This window comes from Eretmochelys imbricata, chromosome 14 (assembly GCF_965152235.1).
Source record: "Eretmochelys imbricata isolate rEreImb1 chromosome 14, rEreImb1.hap1, whole genome shotgun sequence".
Classification (NCBI taxonomy): Eukaryota; Metazoa; Chordata; order Testudines; family Cheloniidae; genus Eretmochelys; species Eretmochelys imbricata.
Window position 1 is genome coordinate 35307124 of NC_135585.1, and position 23960 is coordinate 35331083.

The following is a 23960-nucleotide window of genomic DNA, read 5'->3' on the forward strand; positions in this document are numbered from 1 at the left end:
AAGAGAAAAGCACCTCACCCCAAGGGCAGTCACTAATCAAATGCCAGTAATTCCAGAACAGCAGCCTCAGACAAGCCATGGCTCGAGGCTGAGCAAATTAGAAGATAATCTTTAGACATGTCATAGAATATTAAAATGAATGCATTCCCTGAACCAATTGTAATGTGCCACATTAATGGTGGGGCATGGCTATTCTCCATTGCACTGTTTAAGTCACTTTTGTTGAGCCAGTCAGGAATGGCCTCCTGAGGACTGAATCATTTGGAAAACCCCAAGCAACGATTGTTTGACTGGTGTGTGTATAAAAAACCTACTTTTTTGCAAGGGAATTGAAACTGGGAACCTGTATGTTCCAATCATGGCCTTTTACAAGATGCCTACAGATGCCAAGAAGCTTGAATTGCCTCTGGGGGCACCTGCATGTGTTCAGAAGAGACAGCCTGCCTACCCTTATTTCCCTGAAGAGGCATCACTGATACTGAACCCCACGTTCTATCCAGAAATCGAACTAAAGAACCAGGGAGACTCCATGGGGCCATCGCCTGTTGTAAATGAGGCAAAAGATGTAAAAGTACTTCAAGATAGAATGCAGAGGCATTTCTTGCTGGCTATGATGCAGGCAGAGATAAGGTCAAAGGTGAGATGGCCTATATTATTTTATAACAAATTGCTGCAAAATTATAAGAGGCTTAATGTGTTTATGCTTTTTGTAGGAAGGGGAGGAAGAAGAACCTGTATACATGGACTTGGCAGCCATGGTATCGTTGGATGATAGTGAGGCCGAGAGTCAGGCAGTAACTGATGATTGCTGGTTAAATGGCAATATCATCATGGTAAAACAACTGGAAGTTTTTTCACAGCTTTTGAAAAAAAATTACAGTTGTACTTTTAAAATGTGCTTTTTGTTGTTTTTGACAGATAACTAAGCCAGAGTCATACAGGATTACATCCAGGGTACGTAGCGAGTTGCCATCAGAAGCAGAGCAGTCTGAGCCAGAATTCCAAGATGAGGTAAGACCCCTTATGGCATTTTACAAGAAATTCATGCAAAATTATAAGGGTTTAAATACATGTATATGTTTGTTCGTAGTAACCGGGATCATAGATGAGATGGAGAGACAGACAATGCCCAACAGCATGGCCACTAGAAATAATGACATTTCAGAAACAGAAGAGGGGATGATCTAGGTAGTACAATTTTTGCCTTTTTAATTTGTAAATTACTACAACAAAATTAAAAACCTATTATTTTCTCTGCTTTTGACAGATATCTTCAGCAGATTAGTTGGATAAAGAGAGCCAGCCTTCTGGAAGAATAAATCTGATATGCACATTCTGCTTTTGCAAAAAGGAAACTTGCCAAAAAAAGCCAATACAAAGTAAGGGGGCTGACTGACTGAGTTGTAAAGAAGGTGTTATGACTGATATTGTTAGGGTTGTTGTAGACAAAGCCAATTACCACCACTTAAGGGTCAGCTCTTCGATAATTGTGAAGCCTGTGTGATAGATGAACCCACTCGCACAGCCATAATTGTATCCTTTGAGGGTGCACAGAAATGTTTCACCAGGTCAGATGCATTTCTTCTAAATTGAATATGGCATGGCTCTTAAATAGAATTATGGCCACAGGCTGAAAACTGAAGGAGCTTAACTTGACCACGCAAACTGTAACTGCCATTGTTAAAATGATAAGGGAGGTAGAAACTTCAGCAGATTGTCACTGGTGGCAGGCATTGGAAATAAGGTGCCAGTGAAAACTGTCCTGATGATATGTCAAAGGGTTGTTAAGAAAGGCTTATAAAACTTCTTACATGACAGAACTTCTCCCTAAGGGGTCAAAAAGAATACAACTGAATATTGATGAAGATGTACAAATTTTTTCTTTCAGAAACAAGAACACAACGGATGTTTATAGGTGCTACAAAACTAATCTTAAATAGAAAGATGTTACCAGCTGTGCATAGTTGCTTCACTTGACTGTATATAACTCTGCTTTTAAGAATCTAATGGTAAAATATGATGCCTTGCTCTGTATTTTTTTGTTAATGTTTTCTTACATATACTTAAGTCGTGGAGTCAGAAATGATGGGCTTGGTAAAGAGGCAAGGTGCGTGAGGTAATGTCTGTTATTGGGCCAACTTCTGTTGGTGAGAGAGACAAGCTTTTGAGCTACACAGCTATTCCTCAGATCTGGAACACATACTCAGAATGTCACAGGCTTGTAAAAGAAAATGTATTACTCTCCTAGGGAGGTTGGGAGTTTAGGAGGTATGATTTTCCCCACACACACACACATCCCCTTATTTCAGGCTGCTAACAAATGTGGTAAAACTCTGAGCAGAAAGCAGATTGCATCTTGGCTTGTAGACCAAGATACTCACATGCAGCACAAGCCAGCAAGAATCAAGTTTAAAAGAAATAAAATGGTTGTCTGATGTGGATGCACAATGCCAGGCTCATTTGATCATTGTGATTCCCAAATTGAACCTCAATGATAGTCATAAATAAATGTTAACAGTGATAGATATTTTGTCTAAATAAAACTGGGTTGTAGCCTTAAATAGTGATGAAGGTGTTTTAAAGCTCTTTTCAGCCAAGGTTGGGTGCCTCAGAAATTTAAGAACTCTTTTCCTCATCTACTTTTAACAAAACTTTAAAGACTTTGTTAAAATAACAAGGTGTATGTGATATTTTTACCAATAAGAAAGTCAAGGTGAGGGTTTAAATGGAGAAGTTTAAAATCAAAGACGTGGAGGTATTTTAATGCCTATAGCACCTTTTCATACATTGATGTGTCCTGCAGGCCTTCAACTACTGTTACAACAGAAGTTATCAGAACTGATTGACGTTACTCATACTAACTCATTGAGCCTGTCAGAAATGGTCTATGGGAATAGCTTTATAATAAAGGTGCCACACTCTCTTTTTCAGAAAAGAGATCCCATAAGGTTTCTAAATTAAAAGGAGCTTTTGAAAAGGGATATCCGCAAACCTTTACCAATTAAAATATTTGTGTCTGGTATTTCATCATAAGGGCAGCAAACTGTACACATTAAAAGATTACAGAGAAGAGGAAGTTGTAGGCTCTGTTTGCCCTGAAGAATTACAAAAAGTAAACATTAGCCGGGCCTGTGTTTACAAAATAGAAAAGATTCTATCAAAAAAAGACGGGGGAGAGAAAAAGTATTTTCTGGTGAAATGGAAAGCTGGCCTGGAAAATTTAACAATTGGGTCAAAATGTCTCAAGTTCAAGACCTGTGATAAAGAGGAAACTGACTGAAGGTGGGTTTTATGTCATCTTACCTAGAAATGCATCTGTGGGGACCTTTCCTCAAAATACTACTTCCAGCTTTATACTTTAAATGTGATTTAATAGGCAATAGGTTTAAAACAAACAAAAGAAAGTACTTCATGCAATGCAGAGTCACCTGTGGAACTCATTGCCAGAGGATATTGTGAAGGCCAAGACTATAACCGCGTTCAAAAAAGAACTAGATAAGTTCATGGAGGATAGGTCCATTAATGACTGTTAGCCAGGAATAGGCGACAGGGGATGGATCACTTGATGATTGCCTGTTCTGTTCATTCTGTCTGGGGCACCTGGCACTGGCCACTCTCTGAAGACAGGATACTGGGCTAGATGGACCATTGGTCTGATTGACCCAGTATGCTGTTCTTCTAGTAATTGGGATATTGGTTTATCAAAAATCCATTATGGTCACTTATGGGCCATAAGTTCTTTTGCTTTACCATTTGTGATAGTCTGGTAGTACCAGCCTTTTTTATATTGCTATTATTAAAACACCCAGCATTTATTAGAGAACATGAACAAAACTATTAACAGCAATCCCAAGAAACCAGAACTCAGTGACATTGATGAGGCCGTGACCAGAAGGACTTGGTTAAAAACAAATGAAGAAAAGTATTTTTTCCATACCTGGGATGGGGAGAGGGGGATTGGTGATAGGACTGGGAGTATTCTTGCATTATAGCCCCTCACCATGCTGACATTAGAGTGGTGGTGGGGGTTAATTCTTCATACATGTACATGGATATAGTGTAACAGCGGTTAGTGGGGGACTACTCTCTTCCGTCGCTGTGCTGTGTTGCTAGCCATGACAGCACCAACAAATTTATCACTATCACGGGTGACAAATCCTATTAAGTTTCCATGAGTAAGCAGCACATGAGAACCATCCCTACTGAAGTAAAGACAGAATGGACTAAACACGTTTCATTTTGTTTTGGGAAGGTGATTATTAAACTGCATGTACACCCCAGGAAAGTTGAAGGATGTTGACTACACAAAATTAGGGGGATCCCTCTCTGTATAGGAACTATTACAAGGCTCAGGTTGGTTATGCCTTGCTGGGTTATCCTGGATTACCTGCTATGTATGAGGATGGTTTAGGAAGGATGTTTTACAGTCTTTTTAGAAAAACAGTAACAATTTTGAGAAAGGGTCTAGAAATCAGTAAGCCTTACATGAAAATAGCTGTTAAAATTACAACAATGATGTAGTAAATCGAGTATCTAGCACTGTTATGAATGAAGTGAGCATGCACGTAAAACAAGAATGTTCTGGTCTTGCAGTGATAAGCAGAAAAAGAGTGGCATCAGGCCTTCCATTTACAGAGTCTCCCTGCCCTTTAAAAAAGAAAATAAAAGCTGTTAAAAGATGCTGCAGCCATAAGCCTAAAAGACTCCCTAAGAAGAGGAAGCTGAGCATCACCCATGGTAACAGGGATGTATTTTAAAACACAAAATGGCTTTCATTCATAGCAATTCTGAAGAATTGTCCCAAATCAGAACGGAATCTGTTTCAATTAGCCCTGCTCAAACCAGCGTTGAGAATAGCTTTTATGCCAAGGTGCCACCTTTGGCTGCCTTAACTGTGAATCCCCCTCTGGAATTTTTTAATTTTATTTTGAGGCCTGGGACTCATTACCTAGACCTCACAGCACATTGCTGTACCTGTGCCACAAGGTTCTGAAAGAACATGGGGCAGACGCTAACAAAGATGCCAGTGTCATCCTAACAAATTACCCCATCACCACCCTTAACCAGGTGGATGTCACTTTAGGTGTCTGTCTTATCAGCCAGAGCAACAATTGTTACACTTACAGACTCTTGATAGAATTGATTCTGAACTACAGCAATCATACCCTAGCATATCCTAGTTTCCACAGACAGGTTTCAGAGAGACACAGCAGGGGCCCACAATAGCACCGTTTTGGACAGTGTGGGTAACAGGTTTTATACTCAGGGCTGACCTAACAGCCATCAGCAGAAAGCTGGATTTGCTGGGACCTTTACACAGTGATTTGTTTTTTCAAAAAAAATTGCTGCTGAAGGACATAGACTTGAAAATTAAACTTACATGTAGCAAAGAAACTTTTCCCCTGATGAGTGGGAATGCCACTCGGAATTATAAAGTGCACATTACTTCAGCGTCCTGTTTTGTGAAACAGGTGAAAGTTACTCAGAGGTTTGTTTGGGCCAGGCAGAGGCTGTAACAACCACCAATGCTAAGTACCCTGTGCACTGGGTGGGCATGATGAAGGTGTTCAGTATTCTGACTGCAGTCATGTCAGTAACCAGGAAAACCTCTTTCGGGGGCAGTTACCAGTTCGTTATTGGCTTTATAGATCATGATGCCTTCAGTAGTAATTACGTTAACAGTGCTTTCAACTTTAAACATTATGACATTAATTTTGTGGCCTTATATGTGGATGGTGAGCAGGTGCAAGTTAAACCTCTACAAACTGATTCTGAGAAATGGAAATGCATGAGGGACAATGTTTTCCCCGGGAATTGAAATTAGGGGTGTGTGTTCAAATTTACAGGGGGTGGGGGAAGGGTCAGGACCGATGAGGAGTGAGACCATGAGGGTGAAGGTGGGCTGTATGGCACCATAGTAAAAACTGAAAAATGTTTCATGACCATTTTATGAGATTTAACTCATGTTTTAAAATCATCACACAAATTAAAGTTGGCTACTCAAGCCTTCTATGAAGCACTAAGTCTACATCCTTCTTGGTTTTTTGTTATTATTTTGCACAACTCTGTTAATGAACTTCTTGAATGCAATGCATTCATCTTTGGTAGCTTCTCGTGTGTCCGGTACTTCCATTCCTTCCATTGATATGCTCATTAGTTCATTCACATGATCAGGCAGAAGGCGACTTCTTTCAAAACACAAAATTCTATTCAATGATTAAAAAAAACGCTCAACGGTAGCTGTTGTGACTGGGAGTAGCAAGAGATAAATTCCTACTTCTTTCAGCCCAGGAAACATAGCATAAAGACCAGGTCGAGCCACTAGTGATGATAAAAAAGAAGTTGAAGTCAAATCTTCTTTCATTCATCGTATGATATTCCAGTCTGTGTTCAAATTCTCTATTCTGTCCTGAGCACATGGCAGCCTCATTGCTGGTAGTGCCTCACTCCACTCAACTGTCTGTGTTTTATAAGACAGGGATCTGTGAAAGCTACGTAGAGGTTGAGTAGAATCTAGAAGTCACTGTTGTAGATTTTTAAGAATCAAGTCTGTGTACTTTTTCAGTAGTCTTAACAAACACTCCTGGTCCTCTTCACTTAAGGATTCAATATAAATGCCATCATAGTCAACTTCTGGGCTGAAGTATTTGCTTCTTCCAGTACTTTTTCAAAGGATAGCTTTCTGATTGATCCAAATGTAGCTTCTGAACAAGCTTTGCTAGACAAAGGTCTACTACTGTTGTAGCAGATGCCTGGATGGCATTGTTTAATGACTCAAGTGGTTTCCAACAGTAGACTTAGAAGAGAGAGAATGGCAATAGTCTTCTCTGAACGTAGTAGCAAAAGTAATCCACCAGCCTCACTACTTAGATCCATCCCATCTTGGTAGATACTTTCCAAAGCCAGTAATAATGGCTGGAATAATTTTAAGACAACAGCCAAGTATCGCTCATGAGAAAGCCAGAGGTTTTTCCCAGGTTGGACTAATTTAAACTTCAGTCCCAGTGTCTCTTCTATATTTTCCAAGATATTCAGTCTTTTTGGACTCTTGCTGAAAAAAGAATATAATGAAGACATTAAATGTATAGCTTTTTTAATGTCTTTTGAAGAGTCTGCAGCTCGTACTAGCGCTATTGGGAGTAGATGGCCTCTGCAGTGTCTAGGAGAGACTAGAGTTACACTTTTCTCTGAGCAAATGTGTCCACCATGTCTTCCAGAGAAGTTTGCAGCTCCATCAAATGCACAAGCAGCCATCTGTTTGGAGTCCAACTGACAAGCATTTAACTCTTCTAAGATGTGGGTTGTCACAGATGAAGCCAATCTGTCTTCTATAACTTGAACATCTAGAAATGCATCTCCTGGCTTGCCACTGACATCAAGATAACGTACACAATGACTTAATACTTGATGCCCATTTGCATCGGTGCATTCATCAGCCATGTATGCAAATTTTTTGAATGTGGTGAGAGAGTTCTTCACTTTTTTAACTGTTGAGTCTTTCACTATTGCACCACATGTGTCTAGCCAGTCAGTTGAGTTTCTTGCAGAAAGATAGTGAGCATTTGCTGGTCTTGTTCGGAACCAGTGTTCAACTTCAGGATGAACAAGTGACAATGCACTTAACATTGGCCTCCAGTTTGTAATGTGGTATCTCTTGCCTAAATAGAAAGTATGATGCCACAGCCATGTTTGTTCGCATGAACTCTGTTGTGTCTCCAGCATTCTTAACAGCCTCATTAACACTCACTGGTGTTGTCCTTGGTCAGTGGAGACTCAGAGTTCAGAGGTGCTTTCACATGAGTTCACCTCCCAGGTGGGGAGCAAGAAGGCACCTTGCTCGTTCCTCCAGCTGCTCACTGTTTGCTCTGGCCACTGTTTTTCATTGCGTCACCGTTCACTCCATCGCTCTGTTGCCAGTGGCCCTGCGCCGTCATCTTCTGCTGCCACCTGCCACTGTGACCGCTGCGACTTGGTCTCTTGAGGTTCCACCCAGCTCTCAGTGATTTCAGCTGAGCTCTCAGTGGGGGAACCTCGCTGCTAGTGCAGATTGGGCCTGCCACAGAAACACTGTTCCACAGCAGGTCTAAGCATTTAGACCTGATTCTCAGTGATTTCAGCTGTAGTGGTCACTTAACACAACAAAAGACTATCTATGGAGCATAATCAGCTCTGTCTTTAAACAGTGGAGAGGGGCAGGTTTAATAGTACTTGTGACTCAGGCAGACCATCAAGCAAAACACCTGTCCCCACCCTCTCTCTCGATGTCCTCAGTCATCACAGAATCATAGAATATCAGGGTTGGAAGGGACCTCAGGAGGTCATCTAGTCCAACCCCCTGCTCAAAGCAGGACCAATCCCCAGAGGCTAAGTACAGTTCTACTGCCCTTTACTCATACAATAAGAGTAAGAACATTTCTTTACCCCTGCATTCAAGTGATTTGTAACCCAACCGCAGCCAAAATCTATCACTTGGGCAACACAGCTCTGTTTGCTGGATACCGAGGTAGATTAGGTGTGAATGTAAATACAGTCTGGTCCTGAAGCCTTTCCCCCCAGCTCATCACTAGCTGTCAGGGAGAGCTCATTTAGTCTTTGCTTACAAATCATAATTTGAAATTATTAGGTTGGCCAACATCACCGAGATGAATGCACTGACATGGTCATAAAAGCAACAGCTGTATAAGGAAGCTAGTCTATGTTCATACTTTTCAAATCCATTATACTTTTTCAGATACACGTATTTTATCATACACTTTGTATGCTTTTAAAGTGTGTATTAATGTTTCAATTTCCATTTAAATTTCCAAACAATCACTAAATTGGCAACGCTCGCATGTAATTAGTTCACAAAACTGACCCGGGGGGGGGGAATTTGGGCGGGGGGGTAAATAGCCCTATGCGGGAGGTATAGGGAAATCCCTGATGAGGGAGTACTTGGATCTCATGCAGGCAACTGGGAAAGATGTAAAAGACTGAGCACACTTGATCGATTGTGGTGAATTTGCTCAGGCCTACATGCTATATGCCTGTAACCTGACCCCAGACCAGGAATGCACTGATCATTATTCTCTGATTGAATTTGACAGGTTTCAGAATAACAGCCGTGTTAGTCTGTATTCGCAAAAAGAAAAGGAGTTCTTGTGGCACCTTAGAGACTAACCAATTTATTTGAGCATGAGCTTTCGTGAGCTACAGCTCACTTCATCGGATGCATCCGATGAAGTGAGCTGTAGCTCACGAAAGCTCATGCTCAAATAAATTAGTTAGTCTCTAAGGTGCCACAAGTACTCCTTTTCTTTTTGATTGAATTTGGAAACCTGAGAGCAGATTTGTTTTGCCCCAGCACTGCCCTCTACAGTCAGTATGATAGTGTATGGGGTTTCTGATAACATGCTCAAGTTTAACACAGAAGGAACATCCTATCTGACTCTACTGGATTTTGAACACTGTGCAGTTAACACATATTTTATCATAGGATGCTTCTTTTTAGATATTTTCCCCGTGACCTGCTCCTAAAGGGATCTATGTCTGGAAGACCCTTGGGGCTTATTGTTAATACCTATACCCACAACTTACCCAGGGAACACTGTCTGGCCCCTCTACTACCCAAACATGGACCAGGCAAGTTTTTTGATTCCCCCAGATTTCCCCCAGTCAGTAACTTCCCTGTGTGGCAGCTCCTGGGATTGGCCAGCTGCAAGCTGTGGCCCTGGGGAGAGGCAGCAGCAAAACAGCTGAGAGCTGAAAGGAGAGTCCATGCTTTTGCTGCTGCCTCTCTCCAAGGGGCTAAAGCAGCAGCTGCTCCCTGCACCTCCCAGCCTGGGAGCTTCAGGGAGGGACCACTAAGAGTAAGGGTGGGGGGATGTGCCTGGGGAGGCATGACTCAAGCTGTTGGGGGTGGGGTGGCAAACCTGTAAATGGTGCCCTTCCCACTATCAGTAGATACCAGTCGTCTATGCCTGTGGCTGTCATAGTATATATAATTTTAAAGAAATGTGGTAAAAGCTTACCTTCCGATCACAGTTTAAAATTGTACCCTGGTGATGTGCCAGACCATGACCACATGGTGGTGCGGGTTGTAAAAGGGGAAAATCAGGCATGTCCCAATTTTTTTAACATGTCTTTCTGGTCACCTTGAATTCACGTAATCTCTAGTCTCTGGGGTTAGTCTTGGTGGGAGAGGGCTGGGTCCATGGTATAATAAAGTGATGATATTCAGGCACCAGAGTAAGTGGACTGATTTCAGTAGCTCTGGGCACTCAGACCTGAACCTCAGTGTTGCAGGCTCAGCATTTTTGAAACTCTGGCCACTTTTTGAGAAAAGTGAATATGGATTTAAAATGCTATTGTTTGAATAAAGCTATTAAAAACATTTCCCCAGACTCACAGAGTCCAGAACATCTGCCTGAGGGGAAAGAACATGTGGGGAACAGGAGCGTGAAACGGACAAAATCCCCTTCCAAAACATCCCCAGTCACCCTTCTAACCCGGACAGGCTGCAGAATAACATCCACATTTTGCTTCAGGTTGTCTCATTCCCTTGAGAGACGGGGAAAGGAAATGGCTGGAGTGGAGTTGGTAACCTTTGAGGATGTGGCTGTGTATTTCACAAAGGAAGAGTGGGCTTTGCTGGACCTGGGTGAGAGAGCCCTGTACAGGGACGTCATGCAGGAGAATTATGAGACTGTGACCTCGCTGGGTAAGGATTCCTGTCTTCTTGGGTAAGAGAAGCTGTTGGGGAAGTGTCTCTGAAGCATCTGGGTTTGCTTCTGTGCAGGGCTCTTCATTGGTCTCCCAGATTACAGGGGAATCAGCCCCTATAGTACCCAAATCCTGTGTGTGAGTGACTGTCCCCTCCACATCCCCTCTCATAGGACAGGAGTTTCAGGGCCATAATGATTCTGCTCTTCCCTTAACCAATGTTTTCAAGTGAGACAAAGTCACACTCTACTGACCGTTCCCAAGGCTAGTCACATCCTCTGGGGCCTCTGACCCATCTGCCATCTCAGAGATGGCCAAGTTTCTCATGACTCAGCTCTGCCTAAATCCCCAGTGGCCACATTTTCAAACACCCTTCACCTTCATCTTGCCCATGTTCTGCCTCAGCCAGCTGTGTTGGTGGGAGGCTTCAGATGTTCCTGACTCTTCTACCAATCATGAAGGGCATGGACGAGTGTCAGAGTGCTGCTGTTCATGCCTCATGGGCTACCACTCATGCCAATGTGCTGAATCCCTGGAAGGAGGATGGTGTCTCTTGCTGGCCGTGGTTGGTCTCTGTGAAGTGCTGGTTTCTCAGAGTGAGAGGGGCTGGGTTGTGGGGCTGAGTGAGGGTTTGTGAAGTGCTTTATGGTCTGGAAGTGTTCTGTGGGGTATGTCACCAAAGTAGAAAAAGTGAGGAGAGCTGCTCTTGTGTTTCAGACACTACACTGGGACCTGGATTAAGTTCCAGGCTCTGCTATAGCCTCCCTGTCTGAGCTCTTGTAAATCACTCAGACTGTGGCTTTCTAAGGGACCCAGGGAGTTCACATCCAACCCTGTTGACTTGGGGGCCTGGGATCTTTTAACAGTCCTAGGTTTATTCTCTCTGGTCTTCAGTTCCCCCTGTGTAAAATGGAGATAATAATCCACTGTCTATCTTTTCATTTTAGACTTTGGGACAGCGACTGTGTCTTACTATGTGAATGTCTGGTGCCTAGGAAGGGTGTCCCAGTGGTTGGGTTCTGGAATCAAAGAAAGGAGATCTGTCTTCTCCACCACAGTCCCACATTACGCTCTCATAAGCAAACTATGGAAATGTGGTCTAGATGGAATTGCTATAAAGCAGGTGCACAACTAGTTGAAAAACTTTACTCAAATAATAGTTACCTACAGATTGCTGTTAAATGAGGAAGACATATTTTGTGGGGGTTCACAGTGATCTGTCCTGGGTCCAGTACTAGTCAATGTTTTCATTAATGACCTGATGGAGTCAAGTGGCGAGTATGCTAATAAAATTTGTGGAAGACACCAAGCTGGGAGGGGTTGCAAGGACAGGATTAGAAACCAAAACAGTCTTGACAAATTGCAGAAATTACCTGAAATGAGCAAGATTAAATTTAGCAAAGACAAGTGAAAAGTACTAATACACAATGAGAAATAACTGGCTAGGGAGTAGTACTGAGAAAATAATTTTGGCATGATAGTGAATCACAAATTGAATGTGAATCAACAATGTGATGCAGTTGAAAAAAAAGGCTAATGCCATTCTGGGGTGTATTAACAGGACTCTTGCATGTAAAACACTGGAGGTAATTGTCCCACTCAACTCAGCACTGATGACACTAGAGTACCGTGTTAACTAGTTTTGGGCACCACAATTTAAGAAAGATGTGGACAAATTGGAGTAAATCCAGAGCAGAGCATTGAAAATGATAAAAGGTTTAGAGAACATGACTTGTGAAGTCAGGTTTGAAAAAAATGGATGTGTCTAGTGTTGGAAAAAAGAAGACTGAGGGAGGACCTGATAACAATCTTCAAATATGATAAGAGCTGTTGTAATGAGGATGAGGATCCATTATTCTCCATGTCCACTGAAGGTAGGATAAGAAATAATAGGCTTAATCTGCAGCAAGGGAAATTTAGGTCAGATATCAGGAAAACACTTTCCAACTATACGGATAGTTAAGCGCTGGAACAGGTTACTAATGGAGGCTAATGGAATCCCCATCATTGTAGGGTTTTAAGATCAGGTTGGACAAACACCTGTCAGGGATGGTCTAGGTATACTTGGTCCTGCCATGAGTTCAGAGGACTGGACTTAATTACTTCTCAAGTTTCCTTCCATCCCTACATTTCTATGATTCTGCAGTTTCAGGCCAGGTGGGATGAGAATGGCTACTCCACCTCCAGAGCTGGTTTCTCTGGGTCTGTGGTGTATGGAACAGGTTGAGGGGATGAGATCCAGCACCAGTCCTTTGATGTCTGCCAGATGGGCAGCTATGGGGGCAGAGCAGGTCTCATGGGTGATGGGGAAGGGCTGAGTGACCAACATGTGGATCTGCCCTAGTCCTAGTCTATCATGACTCATGAGAGGAGGTTCTTTGCTCTCTGCACCGCACTGGGGGCAGGTGTCTATTGATCTTCTTTCCAGGCCATGGGTGGTGTTTCCTCTGTTTATTTCTGAACAACTTGCATTGGGGAAGCACCTAGAAGCCGCAGTCAGTGATCAGAGCCTTTCTGAGCCAGGTGGTACATGGACACATAGTGAAAGACAGCCCCTACCTCAAAAAGTTCACAGTCTATGTAACATCTTCTAATTGTAGCTTGTTTTGTGAAGGGATATGAGTTATGTGTGTATGGCGGGGGGTGGGGGTGGGAATTGGCAGTGATTAAGACTTTAGTTGTATCCCAGATACCTTCAGAGTATAGCAACTCTCCTCAGGTCCCCATGGGAATAAGGCAGGGCCATTCCTTAGGTAGAATGGATAAACTGTTGCTGCAGAGCAGTGTGGCATGGGATCTTTTATGATTTATAGCCCAGTCCCTATAGGGTGGGAGGAGAGAGGAAGGAGCCTATCTGGGTGGGCTATTCAAATCCTCAGTTTGGAAGGAATAACAGTTTCATTTTAATAAACACGATCAGCACTTGTTTCCTTGCTCCCCAAGCAAAACCTGACATGATCTCCCGGCTGGAACGAGGGGAGGAGCCATGGGTCCCTGATCTCCAGGGCTACAAGGAAGGGGAGAGCCTGAGGAATGTCCACACAGGTGAGGATTCAGCTAAACTGACTAAGAGACCAATTATTGTATCCTCCTGCCAGACATCACATCTGAATTTTCATCAAGCCTGTCTGACCCTTCAGCCCCTACCTTCCTCTATATTCAGAGGATGTGGAGGAAGAATGCGTCCCCTCCTCTCTCTCCTCTGGGGAGGGGTTTGGGAGGCTGTGACATTTTGGGGTTCAACCCAGACCATTAAGGAGTTATCTCACTGCCTGTCCTACAACTACGATGCCTTAAATGCTCTGCTACTGTGGCTCATAGCCCAAACACCAACAGCCAACAGACAATCCTGTAGGTCACAGCCTGGCTTCCACTGCCCAGTTATTGTTTGCAAAGTGATACCAACACCCCTGCAGTTCTGAATTTCCTGAAAACTGTCTCCTTGCAGTGCCCAGACTGCTCCTGGAATGCTCACAGAAGTTAAGTTTGTTGCTCCTTTAAAGAGGCAATATACTGCAGCTCATTAATTTCACTGGTGTTTGACAAACCCTCCTATCTCAATCCAAGCACTGAGCTGGTTTAGATAAAAAGTAAAAATGTTTATTTGATTAAAGAGTTAGGATTGAAGTTAGTTCAAGTACAAGGGATAAAGATAGAAATTGTTACAAACAAACAAACTTAAAAATGTGCTTTCTAAGACTAAAGTTTAACTTCAGCAGTTTACAATTTTTATCTAAGCAGGTTTCTCACCTATATTCAGTTCCCAGAGACTTCAACCTCCTTTGTTGAAGGATCCACTTTTCCCAGATATATAAGAGCACTGACCTTCGTATCTGCACAGGAATGGATAACTATGGAATTATATACCTTTTCTTTTTATAGTCCAGTAAACCTACAAAATTCCTTGAAAATTAAGCCCAGACAAAGTTCCTTTCCCTTCTGGGTCTGGATGCCATGCTGTCTTCTCTCCATCCCCAGCTGGTGATTTCTACAGTGCAAATTATCTTCCTGCAACTTCCAATTCAAACGAATAGCTCATTGTATTTGGCCATAACTGGTTTGAAGTGTTGGCCTCTTTGTGTGGAGAAAACCTGCTCATCAACTCCCTCTACATGCTCAGATTAAACATATTTTAGTCATATATTTCCAGTGCATATCTAGCATGTCCTTCGTGGTACATACATCACACAAGAATATTAATGATCAGCGAGTTGTTAATTTTCCAGTGCCATATTACATGACACCTTTTAGATACAGATTACAGTAGCTCCTCGCTTAACATTGTACTTATGGTCCTGAAAAATGTGACTTTAAGCAAAACGATGTTAAGTGAATTCAATTTCCCCATAAGAATTAATGTAAATAGGGGGGGCTAGGTTCCAGGGAAATGTTTTTTGCCAGACAAAAGACATTTTGTATATATTTACAGTATAAATTTAAACAAACAATTTAATACTGTACACAGCAATGATGACTGTAAAGCTTGGTTGAGATGGTCGAGTCAGAGGGTGGAAGAGGGTGGGATATTTCCCAGGGCAGGGCCGTCCTTAGGCATACACAGCATACGCGGTTGCGTAGGGCACCCAAAAATTTGGGGCACCCATGGGTCTTAGTGTACACCCTCCCGCCTCTTTCTATCCCTGTTTTGACCCTTCCTGCAGGCACCCACCACAGCTGGCTGCTGCATGAGTCTTCCTCCAGAAGGGATCTGTTAACTTAAAAGTGAAAAAGCCTTCCAGCCTGCCAGACCTATTAGCACAACACTAAAACTGTTCAATGAAACTGTTCATTGAAACTGTTCAAAAAGCCATTCAAGTGGTAATGAAGCCATTTAATAGGCATTTGCCAACCCCCAGGTATATACTGTCAGTTTCTGAATTTACTGACAAAAACAGTTGTGCATTACTGCAATATTTACTCAGAATATATTAGTCTACAGAACCTTAGTTAAAAATTTGCTTTACAAATATTTCATTAGTGTGTTGCTGAAGATTGTAAAATCACATCTCTAAAAAATCCTTGCATAGATTTTTAGATGCACAATCTGAGTATTCATCTTTAGCCATAAATGCTTGGATCTTCAGACACATAGTTTTTTAAATAAATCCTTCAAAAGAGCACCCTTATCTAAAATATACATTTTCATTTTAATTACTATAGTGCAAAAAACTTGCTTCCAAAGTCTTCCTGTCCTTTCTGTCCATCGCTTTCTCCCTTCACGCCCCCGTTGAAGAGAGCCCTTAAAGGGACAACACCCTTTTCCTTCCAGATAGTGGACAAACAAGTTTCCCTTTCTTTACTTCTGACTATTTGATGAACTAGTTTTAAGAGACCCTCCAGCAAAATAAGTACCTTAGTAAGATATAAAATGCTTTGTTATGCCTAAAATCTTTGGAAACATATTTTTTAAAGTTGGTGAAATTTCATAAACATGTCTATGGTTATGGAGATCACACAAAATAAATTAGTGTTCCCTTTTTCTAAAAGCAATGAACATTGTTATGAATACACTAAACCCCTGTGACTGATTAATTTAAAATAATGTCTTTGTTTCAGTGAGTTAAATATGTAGTGATCTGGAATAATTATGAAGGCTTAAGAGTACATTTAAAATATAAAATCAGCTTAGAAATAGTGATTAAGAAAATGTGAAACAGAGAAGAGCTGCATCATGTATTCCATAATATTTAATGTTGCATTCAACAGGACAGCTGACTTGCCTTTATTACAAAGTTTTTGCAAATAAATCTCTGACAAACTTCAGGGTATATCAAAAAACCTGTGACTGACATTTTTTATTCTCAAATTTAGTGCTTTTAGTTAGGTACCTTCTGCATGTCGAGTCTTCACCATCTGGCTTGCAGTGGAAAACATGTTCCATTTTCTTTAGAAAGAAATTGCAAAAGAGTGGTTTTTTCAAATGTCGTTTGCTTCATTTGGGTTCAGGGATTTGTCTGGAAGGGGGTGAGCAGGGAAGGGGAGGGAAGAGAGGAGGGAGATAGTGGGGAGAGGGTGGTGCCTGGATGGAGTGGGGGCATGGCCTGGGGTGGAGTAGGGCTGGAGTATGGGCGGGGCCACAGGCAGAAGAGGTGGGCTGGGGAGCTAGCCTCCCCAAGCGGCAGCTTCACCCACTGCCCATGACAGCAGGTAAGAGCAGGTCAGCTCCTGCACGCCCAACACATGCTGCAGTCTCCTTAGGAAGGGACCGTATTCACAGAACTGAATGCACCAGCGCCGTGCATTCTGCGTGAGGGAGAGGGTACGGGGGTCTCTGCGGGGAACTGTGGCTCTCTGCTGCCATGAGGTGGGCCGGGCAGCTCAGTATCCTTTGCTGACTCGTCCCTACCCCCCCCACTCCGGGCTACGAGCCCGGGCTGCCATCGGGCATAGGGGCACCAGTTTAATAAGACTGCACAGGGCCCCACAAATCCTAAGGACGGACCTGTCCCAGGGAATGCCCTGCTGCTAAATGATGAACTAGCACTCGGCTGAGCCCTCAAGGGTTAACACGTTGTTAATGTAGCCTCACACTCTACAAGGCAGCACAAATGGGGGGAGGAGACACAATAGACACGTGGCAGTGGCTGCAAACATTCCCTGTGGAAACTGAAGGTGATTATGAACCCACACTGTCCCACTGGAGCACACCACTCCCTCCACTTTCCAAAGTGCGGGGGGGGGCATGTGTGTGTGAGACAGAGACACACACCATGTGTGTGTATGTGTGTGTGTGAGAGAGAGAGCAAGAGAGAAATGTGTATTGCCCCTTTAAGTACGCTGACTCCACTCTAAGTACACTGCCTTTTTAAGTAGATCAGCAAGTTGAGACAGAAGTTGCCAGCAAGCTCCCTCCATCCTGAGCCCTGTCTCCTGCCCCTCCCCCCCCGCTCTGTGGAGATGAGGTACAGGAGCAGGGGAAGGGGGACACCCTGACTTCAGCACCCCTCTTCCCCCCCCACCCCTTGCACAGCAAGCAGGAGGCTCCTGGGAGCAGCTCCAAGGCAGAGGGCAGAAGCAGCACACCGCAGTGGGGGCAGGGACACCTGAACTGCCTGGCAATTGATAGCCTGCTGGGTGGCTGCAGCATAGGGAACTTACGGGAGCTGATAGGGGCGCTGTCTGCTCACCCTGGTTCCAAGCCCCCACCACTAGCTCCAACGGGCTGCTCTTCCTGCAAGCAGTGGACAAAGCTGGCAGCTGCCAAACAACGTTATACGGAAGCATCACACAACTTTAAATGAGCATGTTCCCAAATAGATCAGTGATGTAACAATGAAATAACATTAACCGGGATAACGTTAAGTGATAACAATAGTGAGTTATTGTCCACTGAGATGGCCAGGCCAGCTGAAACTCACTGCTACAGGAAGCCCCTAGCCTTCTGGCATTGAGTTGCTCTTAGGATCACAGGGAGTTAGTAGGGTTCAGCTGCTGATATTTTAATCTCCCTAGCAATTATTTGGTTTTGATCCCCTTTCCTGTTCCCCTTACTGTCGTTCCCTTCCCCCCAGCACTGAGACTGCTTCCTGTCTGGATTCTCTCTCTATTTCAGAAGGTGATGGCATGATGAGTGAGAATGAGGAAGAGAATCCTCAGCAAGAAGGTCCTGAGCAAGTGGATCTACATGGGGTGGTATCCGGAAGAGCTGAAAAGGACGTTTCCCAGAGTCCTGAGGAGCCAGACTTCTGTGAGAGCCAGCACAGGCCAGAGAGGCAGCAAGAAAACCACTCAGGGGAGAGATGGGCTAAATCCAGTCACAGAAGCAGATGGGTCAAGAAAATCAAAGAAACTGTTGAACAGAGAAACCCCACTATAGAGAGACCCTACACTTGTGGTGATTGTGGGAAAAGCTTCCCTTGGAAATCAGTCCTTATTATTCACCAGAGAATCCACACAGGAGAGAGACCTTATAAGTGTCTGCACTGTGGGAAAAGCTTCAGACAGAGTTCAGCCCTTATTACACATCATACAATTCACACAGGAGAGAAGCCCTATAATTGCCCTGACTGTGGGAAAAGCTTCAACTGCAGTTCAACCCTTATTCAACATCACAGAATCCACACGGGAGAGAAACCCTACAAATGCAGTGAGTGCGGGAAAAGATTCAGTGTGAGCTCTCACCTTCTGTCACATCAGAGAACCCACACAGGAGAGAGACCCTATGAATGCTCCAAGTGCAGGAGGAGTTTCAGTCAAAGTTCACAGCTTCTATCACATCAAAGAACCCACACGGGAGAGAGACCCTATGAGTGCCCTGTGTGTGGGAAAAACTTCAGTAGGAGCTCAACTCTTATTACTCACCAGAGAATCCACACAGGAGAGAAACCCTACAAATGCAATGAGTGTGGGAAAAGCTTCAGTGTGAGCTCACACCTGCTATCACATCAGAGAACCCACACGGGAGAGAGACCTTACGAATGCCTCCAGTGCGGGAAAAGCTTCAGTCAGAGCTCACACCTTATTAGACATCAGAGAATCCACACAGGAGAGAAACCCTATAATTGCCCCAGCTGCGGGAAACGCTTCAGTCACAACTCATCCCTTATTAAACATCAGAGAATCCACACAGGAAAGTAATGATATAACTACCCCAACTGTGGGAAAAGCTTCAGAATGCAGATTTCACTAATCACCAATCAACATAGGGGGAGACACTGCAAATGCAGTGAGTGTGGGAAAAGCTTCAGTCAAAGCTCACAACATCTATCCCATCAGAGAACCCATACAAAAGAGAGACCCTATGAATGCCCTGAGTGCAGGAAAAGCTTCAGAGAGGTCAAACCTTATTATTCACCAAAGAATCTCATGGGGAAGAAACTCTTTCAATGTCCCAAGTGTAGGAAAAGTTTCAGAATGACTCAGCCCCTACTACACAACAGAGAATCCACAGTGGAGAGAGACCCTACAAGTGTACGGACGGTGGGAAAAGCTTCAGTCAGAGCTTAGCGCTTATTACACATCATGCAATCCACACAGGAGAGAAGCCCTATATCTTCTCTGACTGAAGGAAAATCTTCAGTTGAAGCTCAACTCTTAGTCAACAGTAGAGAATCTACATGGGAGAGAAACCCTACAAATGCAGGGAGTGTGGGAAAAGCTGAGCTCACATCTTCTAGCACATCAGAGAACCCACAGGCAAGAGAGAACCTATAAGTGGCCCGACTGTGGGAAATGCTTCTGGCAGAGCCTAAACCTCATAAGAAATTCCACACAGGACACACATCATAGAAATGCCCTGGTTAGGGATGACCTTTGCCAATTCCCATGAATTTCAGAGGGTCAGGCTAGGCTGGAGTAGCCATGTAGTGAGGATATGCAATGTGTAGTTATTAAAACAGAAAATGAAATCACTTTGTTGGGACAGAAATGTACAGAGCAAGAGGCTAGGATGGGATTAGATTGTAACTTCTTCAGAAGCTCTGAACACTGATCATGCTCCATTCAGTTGTTATAAATGTAGAACAATCTTTATGTTATATGTTATGACTTCTCATTTATTCTTGATAGTGTTTTATGCCCAAATCCAACATGGGATTTATGCATTGTGACACTCAGATAATTACAATGCCTAGAATCATAGAATGATAGAATCATAGAATATCAGGGTTGGAAGGGACCCCTGAAGGTCATCTAGTCCAACCCCCTGCTCGAAGCAGGACCAATTCCCAGTTAAATCAGCCCAGCCAGGGCTTTGTCAAGCCTGACCTTAAAAACTTCCAAGGAAGGAGATTCCACCACCTCCCTAGGCAACGCATTCCAGTGTTTCACCACCCTCTTAGTGAAAAAGTTTTTCCTAATATCCAATCTAAACCTCCCCCACTGCAACTTGAGACCATTACTCCTCGTTCTGTCATCTGCTACCATTGAGAACAGTCTAGAGCCATCCTCTTTGGAACCCCCTTTCAGGTAGTTGAAAGCAGCTATCAAATCCCCCCTCATTCTTCTCTTCTGCAGGCTAAACAATCCCAGCTCCCTCAGCCTCTCCTCATAAGTCATGTGTTCTAGACCCCTAATCATTTTTGTTGCCCTTCGCTGGACTCTCTCCAATTTATCCACATCCTTCTTGTAGTGTGGGGCCCAAAACTGGACACAGTACTCCAGATGAGGCCTCACCAATGTCGAATAGAGGGGGACGATCACGTCCCTCGATCTGCTCGCTATGCCCCTACTTATACATCCCAAAATGCCATTGGCCTTCTTGGCAACAAGGGCACACTGCTGACTCATATCCAGCTTCTCGTCCACTGTCACCCCTAGGTCCTTTTCCGCAGAACTGCTGCCTAGCCATTCGGTCCCTAGTCTGTAGCGGTGCATTGGATTCTTCCGTCCTAAGTGCAGGACCCTGCACTTATCCTTATTGAACCTCATCAGATTTCTTTTGGCCCAATCCTCCAATTTGTCTAGGTCCTTCTGTATCCTATCCCTCCCCTCCAGCGTATCTACCACTCCTCCCAGTTTAGTATCGTCCGCAAATTTGCTGAGAGTGCAATCCACACCATCCTCCAGATCATTTATGAAGATATTGAACAAAACTGGCCCCAGGACCGACCCCTGGGGCACTCCACTTGACACCGGCTGCCAACTAGACATGGAGCCATTGATCACTACCCGTTGAGCCCGACAATCTAGCCAGCTTTCTACCCACCTTATAGTGCATTCATCCAGCCCATACTTCCTTAACTTGCTGACAAGAATACTGTGGGAGACCGTGTCAAAAGCTTTGCTAAAGTCAAGAAACAATACATCCACTGCTTTCCCTTCATCCACAGAACCAGTAATCTCATGATAAAAGGCGATTAGATTAGTCAGGCATGACCTTCCCTTGGTGAATCCATGCTGGCTGTTCCTGATCACTTTCCTCTCATGCAAGTACTTCAAGATTGATTCTTTGAGGACCTGCTCCATGATTTTTCCAGGGACTGAGGTGAGGCTGACTGGCCTGTAGTTCCCAGGATCCTCCTTCTTCCCTTTTTTAAAGATTGGCACTACATTAGCCTTTTTCCAGTCATCCGGGACTTCCCCGGTTCGCCACGAGTTTTCAAAGATAATGGCCAATGGCTCTGCAATCACAGCCGCCAATTCCTTCAGCACTCTCGGATGCAACTCGTCCGGCCCCATGGACTTGTGCACGTCCAGCTTTTCTAAATAGTCCCTAACCACCTCTATCTCCACAGAGGGCTGGCCATCTCTTCCCCATTTTGTGATGCCCAGCGTAGCAGTCTGGGAGCTGACCTTGTTAGTGAAAACAGAGGCAAAAAAAGCATTGACTACATTAGCTTTTTCCACATCCTCTGTCACTAGGTTGCCTCCCTCATTCAGTAAGGGGCCCACACTTTCCTTGGCTTTCTTCTTGTTGCCAACATACCTGAAGAAACCCTTCTTGTTACTCTTGACATCTCTCGCTAGCTGCAGCTCCAGGTGCGATTTGGCCCTCCTGATTTCATTCCTACATCCCCGAGCAATATTTTTATACCCTTCCCTGGTCATATGTCCAAGCTTCCACTTCTTGTAAGCTTCTTTTTTATGTTTAAGATCCGCTAGGATTTCACCGTTAAGCCAAGCTGGTCGCCTGCCATATTTACTATTCTTTCGACTCATTGGGATGGTTTGTCGCTGTAACCTCAACAGGGATTCCTTGAAATACAGCCAGCTCTCCTGGACTCCTTTCCCCTTCAAGTTAGTCCCCCAGGGGATCCTGGCCATCCCTTCCCTGAGGGAGTCGAAGTCTGCTTTCCTGAAGTCCAGGGTCCGTATCCTGCTGCTTACCTTTCTTCCCTGCGTCAGGATCCTGAACTCAACCAACTCATGGTCACTGCCTCCCAGATTCCCATCCACTTTTGCTTCCCCCACTAATTCTACCCGGTTTGTGAGCAGCAGGTCAAGAAAAGCGCCCCCCCAGTTGGCTCCTCTAGCACTTGCACCAGGAAATTGTCCCCTACGCTTTCCAAAAACTTCCTGGATTGTCTATGCACCGCAGTATTGCTTTCCCAGCAGATATCAGGAAAATTAAAGTCACCCATGAGAATCAGGGCATGCGATCTAGTAGCTTCCGTGAGCTGCCGGAAGAAAGCCTCATCTACCTCATCCCCCTGGTCCGGTGGTCTATAGCAGACTCCCACCACTACATCACTCTTGTTGCACACACTTCTAAACTTAATCCAGAGACACTCAGGTTTTTCTACAGTTTCGTACCGGAGCTCTGAGCAGTCATACTGCTCCCTTACATACAGTGCTACTCCCCCACCTTTTCTGCCCTGCCTGTCCTTCCTGAACAGTTTATAACCATCCATGACAGTACTCCAGTCATGTGAGTTATCCCACCAAGTCTCTGTGATTCCAATCACATCATAGTTCCTTGACATCACCAGGACCTCCAGTTCTCCCTGCTTGTTTCCAAGGCTTTGTGCATTCGTATATAAGCACTTGAGATAACCTGTTGATCGCCCCTCATTCCCAGTATGAGGCAGGAGCCCTCCCCTCACAGACATTTCTGCCTGTGCTTCCTCCCGGTATCCCTCTTTCCCACTTACCTCAGGGCTTTGGTCTCCTTCCCCCGGTGAACCTAGTTTAAAGCCCTCCTCACTAGGTTAGCCAGCCTGCTGGCAAAGATGCTCTTCCCTCTCTTCGTAAGATGGAGCCCGTCTCTGCCCAGCACTCCTTCTTCATGGAACACCATCCCATGGTCAAAGAATCCAAAGCCTTCTCTCCGACACCACCTGCGTAGCCATTCATTGACTTCCACGATTCGACGGTCCCTACCCAGGCCTTTTCCTTCCACGGGGAGGATGGACGAGAACACCACTTGCGCCTCAAACTCCTTTATCCTTCTTCCCAGAGCCACGTAGTCCGCAGTGATCCGCTCAAGGTCATTCTTGGCAGTATCATTGGTGCCCACGTGGAGAAGCAGGAAGGGGTAGCGATCCGAGGGCTTGATGAGTCTCGGCAGTCTCTCCGTCACATCGCGAATCTTAGCCCCCGGCAAGCAGCAGACTTCTCGGTTTTCCCGGTCAGGGCGGCAGATAGATGACTCAGTCCCCTGGAGGAGAGAGTCCCCGACCACCACCACCCGCCTTCTCCTCTTGGGAGTGGTGGTCGTGGAACCCCCAACCTCAGGACATCGCATCTCATGCCTTCCAACCAGCGGAGTCTCCTTCTGCTTTCTCGCCCCAGACATATCATCTGGTCCACTCTCTGCAACGGTACCTGCGGAGAGAACATGAAAGCGGTTACTTACCTGTGTCTGTGTTACTGGAACCCGG

The 23960-nt window shown here is 44.4% G+C and overlaps 2 protein-coding genes across 5 annotated transcripts; both read left to right on the top strand.

Annotated features, from left to right (window-relative positions):
- The first annotated feature begins 205 nt into the window (after nucleotides 1-205).
- LOC144275319 (uncharacterized) lies at nucleotides 206-2320 on the top strand. 4 transcript variants are annotated; one of them, XM_077834543.1, is made up of 5 exons: nucleotides 206-637; nucleotides 714-833; nucleotides 919-1011; nucleotides 1091-1188; nucleotides 1268-2320. In XM_077834543.1, the coding sequence occupies exons 1-4, from the start codon at nucleotides 359-361 to the stop codon at nucleotides 1091-1093; spliced, it is 495 nt and encodes a 164-aa protein (XP_077690669.1). In that variant the 5' UTR covers nucleotides 206-358; the 3' UTR covers nucleotides 1094-1188; nucleotides 1268-2320. The 4 variants fall into 4 exon arrangements, with proteins under 4 accessions (XP_077690669.1, XP_077690668.1, XP_077690665.1 ...); XM_077834542.1 differs by having other exon boundaries at nucleotides 919-1379; nucleotides 1889-2320; XM_077834539.1 differs by having other exon boundaries at nucleotides 919-1188.
- Nucleotides 2321-10560: 8240 nt separating this feature from the next.
- On the top strand, nucleotides 10561-20079 carry LOC144275309 (uncharacterized). Its single transcript, XM_077834526.1, has 5 exons — nucleotides 10561-10699; nucleotides 13645-13746; nucleotides 18257-19274; nucleotides 19347-19476; nucleotides 19554-20079. Exons 1-5 carry the CDS (start codon nucleotides 10561-10563, stop codon nucleotides 19704-19706), a joined length of 1542 nt encoding a protein of 513 aa, XP_077690652.1. The 3' UTR covers nucleotides 19707-20079.
- Nucleotides 20080-23960: the final 3881 nt, after the last annotated feature.

Coding starts and splice junctions, on each gene's coding strand:
- LOC144275319 (XM_077834540.1), top strand. CDS start 359: ATGGCCTTTTACAAGATGCCTACAGATGCCAAGAAGCTTGAATTGCCT. Junction 638..713: donor AGGCAGAGATAAGGTCAAAG/GTGAGATGGCCT, acceptor TGCTTTTTGTAG/GAAGGGGAGGAAGAAGAACC. Junction 834..918: donor TAAATGGCAATATCATCATG/GTAAAACAACTG, acceptor TGTTTTTGACAG/ATAACTAAGCCAGAGTCATA.
- LOC144275309 (XM_077834526.1), top strand. CDS start 10,561: ATGGCTGGAGTGGAGTTGGTAACCTTTGAGGATGTGGCTGTGTATTTC. Junction 10,700..13,644: donor TGAGACTGTGACCTCGCTGG/GTAAGGATTCCT, acceptor TTGCTCCCCAAG/CAAAACCTGACATGATCTCC. Junction 13,747..18,256: donor CCTGAGGAATGTCCACACAG/GTGAGGATTCAG, acceptor CTATTTCAGAAG/GTGATGGCATGATGAGTGAG.